Raw genomic sequence first — 10,841 nt, 5'->3', positions numbered from 1 at the left:
GGTGCATGCTTTGGGAGGGCATTCTCCATAGGATGCAGGAAAAACGTGACCTGTGCAGTGTTTCACCTCATAAAGCAAAGGTATTTTATGACTGTGTGGAAGGAGAAGAGACTGGCAACAATGGGAGGCACACAAGGAAAAGGCAATGTCTACTGAGCAGCCAGATGAGGAAAGAGTCTTGGGGATGAGACTGGTGGTGGTTAGACCAGGCTAGACAGAGACTGAGTCTAGATCCAGCTGATTGGATCCCCAGATGACTTTTGAAGAAAAGTTTTTTAACTAGCAAGCAGTATTACATGTTAATAGCAGCAATACTTAATGGCCATATCCTTATATAATTACAGCTTCCTTTCCATATGAATAGTAGTTTCGATTTTGTCTCATAGAAGCTGGTTCTAAGTCATGCATTCCTACGAGAGAGTATTTTCATTCCTTACTTTATCTTTCTTTAAGTGATTTACCTAGTCCTGCTTCAACTCAGCTATGGGCTAGGTGCTAGGATTTAAACTCTTGAATTTTTATACCCAATACTGTCCGTTTAGGACCTTTGTTGCTTTCTATTTCCCTTTGTTGCTTTCCATTACTATAGTATTAAAATGTTTTGTTTTCATTGTGTGACTTGTACTCCCCTAGCTTGTACTCAATGGGAGGACTATTATAGCTAATCCTGAGTCTTTTCAATGATGGGTATTAACTTAATTCAGTTGTTTCTCACACAAGCTGTGTGAAAATAGGTGAAGAGGATGTCTCAGTTGGAATGGAGGAAAAACAGAGGATATGTTCAAGTTCATGAAATGACAGGAGTAGCTCTATTGTGAGAATTTTAAAAAGAATTATTCATTTATTTATTCATTTACATCACAAATGTTGCTCCAACTCCCAGTTCCACTTGTGGAGTTCTTTTCTCCATCCCTTTCCTCTTCACCTCTGAGAAGGTTACCCTCTGCCCCCCAGGTATCCCTCTACCCTGGGACACCTCCAGGACTAGGTGCATCCTCTTACACTAAGGCCAGATGTGGCAACCCTCTGCCCCTCTGCTACATATGTGTTGGGGGTGGTGTCTCAGACCATCCATTATATGCTCTTTAGTTGGTGGCTCATTTTAGAATAATTTTTTGCCTTGTCTTTAAAGGAAAGCAATTCTATTAACTTTCAGCTGATTAAAATTTTCTAGAATCCAGAAGGACACTGGAAAAGTGCACAGTTTCTAAGAATAAGTTACAGGAAGTATCCTCTTGGCCTAACTATAGTTAAAGAAAAGACATAGATTCCATGGAAGTCACTATTGACATACTCATTAACTATTTTTACATTTTTTGTAAAGTGAAGGTGGTGTTCTGCTGTAAGGAATACTAAGACTAGTGTGTAATATGGAGACAGTCAATGGCAAAAGGAAATCTGACGCTATGACCTTATGGTGTTCTGCTGTAAGGAATACTAAGACTAGTGTGTAATATGGAGACAATCAATGGCAAAAGGAAATCTGACGCTATGACCTTACTAAGTACTTCCAGTAACTTAGGATCTGCAACAGCTATATCATTCTGGAATTTTTTTCAGGAAGAAACAATATTAAAATATTTAATATGGGTGCTGGAGAGATGGCTCAGTGGTTAAGAGCACAGACTGTCCTTCCAGAGGTCCTGATTTCATTTCCCAGCAACCACATGGTAGCTCACAACCATCTATAATGGGATCTGATGTCTCTTTTGGTGTGTCTGAGACAGCTACAGTGTAGTCACATATATAAAATAAATAAATCTTTAAAAAAATTCAATATATATGTGTGAGTAAGTATATCTTCTTTTGCCCTTCTCTAGATATACACATGCACAGTGCTCTGATTTTTGTGAGCTAATTGTCATGAAAACATTTGAAGTTCTCAGAAGATAAGATTCCAAATATATTTGATTTTACTTTGTTCTTACAAATGAAAGTGGAGTAGGGTTTCAGTAAAAGAAAGCAATTGCTTTAAATGTTAAAATAATGTAATTCTTTCTGACAAAAAGATACTTTACTTCTGTGCATCTTCAACATGACAACACCCATGAACTTCTAGTTACAATTTTAATACATTTTTTACCCTAAATTATACAGAAATATTTCTGAAGATTTAGTCCAGGCAAATAAGTTCCTACTGTGCATTAACTAAAATTCATTTTTGCTGACTATCAAATCCACTTGTGATTAGAAGCACAGATATTTACTTGAATGATTTCAGGGGAATTGGGTAAACTGTTTGACTCGCTAATATTTTCCTGCATGTAATTAATATTCACTTCCCAATCAGGGTTCAGTGATCATTGGAATTCAATGTTTCCCCACAATTAACATTTGCAGAGTTGCTAGTAACCTGGAAAGGGTTATAAAATGTTCATTGTGCTACTGACGGCATTCTGATTGTGTTTATACCTACTGGCTGGAGACTGTTCATCTATTACAAAATCCAAGGTCTTGGATGTCCTCTGAGCTCATAACTTCCTCCATGCAACTGTGATGTTATTCTAAGAATCCACATACCCTTGGTCTTGTTCTTTTAAAAATAAGATTTTTCCTGTCCTCATGAATAATCTTTCTAATTTTAAGTAAAACAGACTCTCTAGAGAGTCTATTGCTCATTTACATTGCTAAGTAAATTTCATCAAAACACTGCGAACTGTGTAAATCATTTCATGTGTTTTTTTGGTTCATTTCCACACCTTCCCTTTTCAAAAGGGAAAGCCAAAGTTTACTCTGATTATTTTTTCAGGCTGTACAGAGAGAATGCAGTAAAGTTAGATTCAAGTAGATTTTCTGTCACTGGGTTCAGTCATAGTTTTCTTTTTTCCACTGTTTTGTATAAATAGGTTTATATTAGATCTTCTGGGATTATCTATGTTTTTTGTCGTTATTTGCCAATCTTTCTCCCATTAATACAGCATTGAAGGTTAGGGGAGGAGGGTGCATATTTTACCATCTTCCTGCCAGACTCTGAATCATATTTTGTAGAGAGTTCTCTCTTCTACCTACATGAAGATGTAAGGACCATCTGAGCATTTATTTTGAGATTGGGCCCATGTCATTAGACATTATCAAATCAACACTTGCTTTTCTTGAGTTGTTCAAACATATTTTAATATCTACCATGAAGAGTTTTGTTTTCCTTGACATCTAAAATCCTGCCTTATTTGGCTGGGAGTGATGACATATGCCTATGATTTCAGCACTTAGGAGGCAGAGGCTACAAATTTGAGACCAGCCTGAGTTATATAGTAAGACCCTCTATGCCCCTTCAAGTGTACAGAATTCAGAAGTTTGATGTTTCGGAGGCTTTGAGGGTTGTTGCAGGTATGTCTAAAATTGGTGTCTAAACTCAAACCTCAGTAAAATATTTTAATTACTGATTTTTGGTAGATTATTGGAAGGTACAGTTCCATAGATTTTAAGATATTATGTGATATAAAATATATTTAAATCATACTTTTTAGAAAGGAAGTTACTTTAAAGCTTTAAGAAATTCAGGGTTACCATTGAGCCTCTCTCTCACAAAATGTGATCTATTACCTTGCGGATCAGGAGCTCAAACTGTGCAGTCAGGTGGAAAAATGAAAGTCTGAATCCTGTAACTCTCCTTACATTCTTCTTGGCTAGCTGCATGTTCACCTAATGAGAACAGTGAGCTTACCCTGACAGGTTCTGCTGCGCACCACTTGGTAACCCTGCGGGCACATACACGAGAACTTCCCAGGTTCATTGACACATTGATATTGGCATAGGTAGCTTGAGGTTCTGCATTCGTCGATGTCTATAGAGCCAGACAAAATCATGGATATAAAGCTGAGAAACTTTTGTGCCACTGGCTTTGTAATACATATTTTTAGATAGGCTAAAGAGTATCAAAACAGTAAAAACTCTAAAATAGAAGAAATGCAAGACTCTATCTGAAGTACTTGGACTAGCTGCAGCAGCAGTATCTGCTCCCCTCTCTGTCTCCAAGCCTGCACAGGTTTTCTTATAGCAGGTTTCACCTAAGCTAAGTAGACAAGTAAGTGGGATCATGACAGACACTCTTCCCTTTGGGTTCTACAGACCTACTCAGGTAGCAAGTTTGTGTTTGCTGTTCAGTAATGGTGGAACTCTGCTGATGAGATCTCCTGAACTTTGAACTTCAAGTTCCACCCATGTGGAGTTTTGCAGAGGTAACATCTTGGCATGATATGGCCTTCTGGGGGAAGAATCACTTGCATTTCAAAATTAGCGACCATCCTATAGTTTGCTAAGCAGGGCAGAGACAGCAGTCCCAAGCTGGCCCCTTATGGTTTTAAACACAATTGCACAGTTTGAGATTTCTTTGGATGAATTATGACATATATGGTTCTAAATAATTGTGGACAGACTCATGAAGGAGGTATGAACATCAAATGTGGATGCATCCTCTTTATTATGCCTTAAGCACCCAGAATTTCCCAGAATGAGCATATATACTGGATTGTGAAGGTCAACCACTCCACTGAGTGTCTGCCTTTCTACGAATTGGAAACTGCAACTCAGACTTCTTTAAACCACAGAGTGTAGGGATAAAGCAAAGCTAGTGGCCAGGTCTCTTGGTCATTACCACATCCTCAAATTCTCACATTCTCACAAGCTCTCAACAGAGGGACACTTGGAGAATAAAGACACTTCTAGGCTGCATCTTGTGTTCCAGCTACTTGATGCATCTTATCTCTTCTAGTAACAGACTCAAAAGCCGAGGTCTTCACTGAACTGAAGATATAAGATTTCAAGAACAGGATCAGGTAAGAAGACCGTGACCAGGCAATATGACATCAATAAAGTTGCCCTTTGCTAGAATATACTTGGACAACACATTACCTTCACAGTTGAGTCTGTCACTGCTTAGTTCATATCCTTGATTACACTGGCAGATGAATGAGCCAAGAATATTGTAGCATTGCTGAGCACACTGATTGCTGGCATCACATTCATTTATATCTGCAAGAAAAGGTTTTAAATCTACATGTGTCTGTGTATGGGTAGCTGGACATTTTTAAGCTCAGCCTTGCTTTTTGTGCCGAGACCAACTGGTGATAACTAGTTCCCTTGCTGTATACAAACACACTGGAGAACATACATTCAGTTTCACAGCTGTTGGAACAACTTCAAAGGTCCATCACATACTTTTAGAAGTACCACAATATATATTTTTATGGATGACAGTTTGATGTTTGATAAATCTACCCACAAAAAATTTAATGCTTCCAATAAACATACATTCCAGCATCTATTTTCTTATATTGTTCAGATTCTAAATGCCAAGTTCATTAATATTTGTTATTAGACATTTGGACTGATATGGTCTTTCAGCATACAGTTGTAAAGGGTTAACTGGGCTATTTACAATTTTTTAAATGTTTTCTGTTAAATTCTTTGACAATTATAGCATAAGCCTCTGAGACCCATACAGAGTCTTGCTATGTTCCAACACACAGAAAATACATTGAAAAGGCATTTTCTCTTTCTGCACTAGATTCCTTCTGCCAGTCTTAAAATTATGCGTCATCCATGACTCTGCACTCTGAAAGGGAAGAACTATGTGCACTGTTAGCAGAAAGTTTATACATTTGAACTTCTAGCAACACTCTTCAGCAGTGCCTCTTCAGCACTTTATCACACTGCTGACTAATCAAGGTATGTGTATCTATAGATCTATAGTCACAGCTTTTGATCCACCCACAGAGGACTAGTACCAAGTTTAAAAAAAATGTTTCCCATTTCTAAATGATGTGTTTTAAGAAACAGATTAGCTACTGTCTTTTCAGCAATATGACCCTGAGGTAAGTTGATGGAAACCAGTTGCACAGAAGCACAGGACACCAGAAACAGTACAACATACCACAAGGCTGTCTTTTCCTGGAGGCAGAAGCTGGTCTGTCAGGATAGCAATTCTCATAGGACTTACCCACACAAGTGTAGTTGTTTGCTGCCAGCTGAAACCCTGGACTGCACTGGCAGTAGAAGGAACCAGGTGTGTTAACACATCTTTGGTGGCAATATGGAGGCACTGTGCATTCATCTATATCTAAAGAGATGACACAGACACAGAATCAAGTTGTTAGCTGGGCATAGTGGTGCATGTCTTTAATTCCAGCACACAGAAGGCAGTGAATGGTGGGTATCTGTAAATTTGAGGCTAACCTGGTATACAAAGTAAGTTCCATGATAGCCAGAGCTACATAGCAAAAACCTCTCTTGAAAAAACCAAAACAAACCAAAACAAACCAGCAAAAACAAACAAACAAACAAACAAACAAACAAACAAACAACAAAAATAGAACCAAGTTGTGTCTTAGCAAATTTTCAGTGGAGATAATGTAGAAACCACATCTTAGGAAGACCTTGAGTTAAAAATAATCTTCCACTCTCCCTCCCTCAGTCTCTCTTGTTTACCCTTTCTCTTAAAATTAGGATATATGTGTTTTAAATATAATTTGTTCATTGGTAAAGTAAGACATTAAGAAGAAACACCGGGGCTGGTGAGATGGCTCAGTGGGTAAGAGCACCCGACTGCTCTTCCGAAGGTCCGGAGTTCAAATCCCAGCAACCACATGGTGGCTCACAACCATCCATAAGGAGATCTGACACCCTCTTCTGGAGTGTCTGAAGACAGCTTCAGTGTACTTACATATAATAAATAAATAAATAAATCTTAAAAAAAGAAGAAACACCAATGTCACACCTATGACAGCAGAAAATAAATGAGTTGAGATGTAAGGAGAAGAGTAATTAAGACTGTTCCACACACACACACATGAGGATGTCAGCTTGCTGCATCAAAAACTTAATTAAAACGAGGGAAAGAATGAAAGGATGCAGCACATAAGTAAGAGAGAAGAGATGTGGGTGGGATCCACTGGTGACTGTTGCTTTGCTGTTTAAACATTTATATCTTGATGTCTAAAGCATGATAGGAAAGCTTGCCATGTGTATCTTAGGAAGTTTTGTGAGCATCAAATGAAAGAACATCATGAAAGGAAAGGATGCTACACAAGTGACCTTTTGAGAATGTCCTGACGTTTGGGTGAAGTATTCCATCCAGTGTCCTCTGATAAATATTTCCAACTATAAAATGCTCGGCTGAGAACTTGCAGGGATGGAATCTCTTAGAAGCATAATAAAATATCATTACTTCAGGACTGTACTTTGTGTCACCTCCAGAGTAGCATGTGTAGTGTAATAGGATGATTTTTTCATAATTCAGGACTATAGAGAGATATTAATTCATGATTTTAAAAAAGGATGAAACAATGCTGATGTTTTAGCAATAGTGTGCTCAAATGGCCTGAAGTTAAGCTGAGTTTGAATCTCTGATCTTGCAATTTGCTCTCTTAGTTTCTATAGCTTTCCTTTTTTTCTTTCATATGGTAGAATGACTGGAAAATTTACATAGTACAGAGTAGGCAATGTATTTGAGGTATAGCAGGCAATGCAGTAGGAGGTATTAACATAAATGTGAAAACTTTTTTTTTCAGCACACTGAAACAACTAGTGAGAGATTTCTACATAGCCTTTTGTATCTGCTTCATGGCACTTTTTAGGGGAGACCACCTCTTTCATGCACATATGATAGTTTGTGCTACCTTAGACTTTCTTATAGCCCCTGTTGTTGCTTAATATTGAGATATGTGTTTATTTGCTTCTCTGCTCTCTGTTTATAGTGCTTCCTGGTACTGTATGTGATAGCCAGGTGCCACTATCACTATGTATCAATATGTATGGGTGGTATTTTCTAATAGCTCCTTCATAGCAATGATTCTGTAAAGTTTGTTTGCCTAATCTACTATCTCAGCATCTAGAACTGTTCCTGGCACACAGCCAGCTCACAACGGCCTGTTGATTGCAGTGGTCCATGGAGTATTGGATCAGTCCATAACACATACAGAAACTCAGAGTGCATGTTTAACCATGGCAATTGAAACCAGCACATTTTTATTATATGAGGTAAGAGGTTAGGTATGTAAATAGATGGGCAAAGGGAGCCAATCACAGTTTCATGTCTTCTACTGGGTCTCTTGTTTGAGCCAGAGTGCTGTTTTACTTCAGTACATGCCAGCTGGCCTACTGATTGGATATATCCAAAAGAGTTCTATTTCATCTTAACTTGATGAGGAAGGAGAGACTAATTAGTTTTGGATAGAGCATGGCTTCTAGGGGATGTGACTCTGAGGTGGGATGTGATAGTGAAATAGGGGTTTTAGAGGGGTGTCTCATTGTTCTGGTAAGCATCTGTGGAGACATATGCACAGAATTATAACCACTGAGAGGCTGTGGTATAACTGCCTTTAGGAAGGAGGGTGTTGATGCAATACAATTCATGAGAAAGTGCATTTATGTTCTACTGAGGAAAGTGGGATTACCTTTGTAGGCAAGGGCAACATTGGCACACACATGATCAGATATGAATTCATCTTCCCACTTTCCAAAAAAGGCTGTCACTCTCTGTTCCTTTGTCTTCAATTCACCCAGCAATGGGGCGTGTTGCTACTGTACTTTCAGGCCTTCAGTGTTTATTTTCTTGGCTACCCAAAGTGCTCTGGCATCTGTGGAGTTTTCCAGCACTCTTCTTCTGCATCATAGCTTCCAGAATTACAAACCCTGTTCTTCCTTGAGTCTGGGTACCCATTCCAGCACCTAGACACAACCTGTGGAGGGTAGAGCCAGCCAGGGTCCACAAGGAGCTAAGTGCTGAAATACTTGGGTCAACTTTCTCAGGTGGAAGTTGATGCTGGCTGCCTGTCCCCAAACCCTCACTTATTCCTAAGAGAAAATCTGGCCTTTCCACTGGTCTGTGGTAAGAGGTTAGGTATGCAAACAGATAGGCAAAGGGGGCCAATCACAGTTTCATGACTTCTACTGGGCCTCTTGATTGAGCCAGAGTGCTATTTATTTCAGTGCATGACAGCTCACCTACTCAAACTATATTCTTCCATTCATTCAGAAGGCATGTAGGTGAGCATGTAGGGGTGGTACTGTGGCAGCAACAGTGACACAAGCTGATATGGCCTTAGATGTCAGGGAGGTATCCTCTCAGATCCCTCAGGCACAGTGCTTCATACTGTACTTTAAAAACACCAGCAAAAACTTGCAGTGTAAAGAGGCTTTAGACTAACAGTTCTCAACCCATTGGTTGCAACCCATTCAGGGGTTGCATATCGAATATCTTGCATATCAGATATTTATATTATGATTCATAACAGTAGCAAAATTAAAGTTATGAAATAGAGAATTTTGTGATTGGGGGTTACTGCAGCATGAGCAACTGTATTGAAGTGTTGCAGTATTAGTAAGGTTGAGAACCTCTGCTTTATACTCGGTTAACTTACTGTCTGATGATCCCAAGACCGTACATGTGCTGAGCACTGCCATCCTTGAGCTAGCTCCTGAGTTGGGACTATTGCCAGGAATGAACAAGGCAATACACAGAGCACATAAGTAATCATGGACTCAGATGACTTAGTGGTACAGGAGGCATTTGACCTCAGCATCTGTTACATGCATCTGTTATATGCATCTGTTACATGCACCATGTTCTGCTGTGCAGTAGAAAATGAAGCCCCCAATCAAGCAGTATGATAGTGACACAACTCCTAACATAAAATGTAGTTTTTAATTGTCTTTACGGTTCTATCCAGACCAGAGTTTTGCTTTCACTTAGTCTATAAACTAGTACAATCTACATTCTTTTTATAATATCTATATTCAGGACAAGTTCAACCTTAAAGTTCCTTTTGCTAGTTGGAAACAATGGTGGTATTCATTGGAAGAGCATGACATGTTATATCATTCTTCAATCAAGTAGGAGAGCTTTGTTTTGATGTCAAAAGATTCTCAAAACAAAATTCTTAATATTGCGCCGAGGGACTTACCCACACACTGTTCACCTCGCTTCTGATACCCAGGAAGACACTGACATGTGAAGGAACCTCGTAAATTGATGCACACTTGGTCTGCTCTACAATTGTGGGTCCCTGAGGTGCACTCATCAATATCTGGGAAAGACATGCAATACAGAAAGAATTCAAGCTGCTTGTAAAGCATGGAAATGCTCTTAATTTGCACTTTTTAATTTTACTTTATTCTTAAAAAGTATTATCACACATTAGGTTGGAGATATTTAAAATGAAAAATATTCTAAATGCTTATGAAATAATCTCAGAACTTCCAGAGTACACCTGAGTTTGATGCTAACAATTCTCATGCCTATCTAGCACCTTTAGCTGCTTTCAGCTATAGCAAAAGTCTTATTCTGTCTTTTTCCTTATATCTGTCACCCACCACTTAATGAGTAGGCCTGGGGCCTCCCCCAAGAGAGTTTTATACATTCACTAGACAGGGATATACCTATGATAATAAACAACAGCTACTTGTAGGGCTGAGGCAGGAGGATCTCCTGTTTTGCCTGGGCTACAGAGGAAGTTCAAGCCTAGTGTTAGCACTGTCTCAAAAGTAGAAGTAAAATGGGAATAGCAACATGCATGGATAACTTTTTTTATTATGAAACTCAAAATGAAAAGGATGAATTTGATCATATTATGGGAAAGATACATTCGTGTAGGACAAATACATATTTCTCTAGGACATTTTACTATTAGGAACAATTGCTACATGTGTCTCCTGTTGGAGGCAAGTCACAGATCTACAAAAGGAGGTTAAAAGTATCACAAAATGTATTATTTCTAGATGACCAGTTAATTCTGAATAAAACCAAGACAGGCTTGCTGAGGACAGAGCAGAGTCATGTTAGATCATTACTGTGGGAGACCAGGGAAATGCCTTAAAGTAGTGGGCCAAGAATCAATTAGAAT

The 10,841-nt window shown here is 38.8% G+C and overlaps 1 protein-coding gene across 1 annotated transcript in view; it reads right to left on the bottom strand.

Annotated features, from left to right (window-relative positions):
* Efemp1 (EGF containing fibulin extracellular matrix protein 1) overlaps positions 1 to 10,841 on the bottom strand; it is a 75,090-nt gene that overhangs the window by 5,999 nt on the left and 58,250 nt on the right. Inside the window, exons 5-8 of the mRNA XM_021176472.1 lie at positions 9,903 to 10,025; positions 5,939 to 6,058; positions 4,852 to 4,971; positions 3,665 to 3,784 (exon numbers count right to left, since the gene is read on the bottom strand). Of these exons, the coding sequence (XP_021032131.1) occupies positions 3,665 to 3,784; positions 4,852 to 4,971; positions 5,939 to 6,058; positions 9,903 to 10,025 (483 nt within the window). The remainder of the gene's footprint in view (positions 1 to 3,664; positions 3,785 to 4,851; positions 4,972 to 5,938; positions 6,059 to 9,902; positions 10,026 to 10,841) is intronic.

This window comes from Mus caroli, chromosome 11 (genome assembly GCF_900094665.2).
Source record: "Mus caroli chromosome 11, CAROLI_EIJ_v1.1, whole genome shotgun sequence".
NCBI lineage: Eukaryota > Metazoa > Chordata > Mammalia > Rodentia > Muridae > Mus > Mus caroli.
This window is presented reverse-complemented; position numbering and strand designations above follow the sequence as displayed.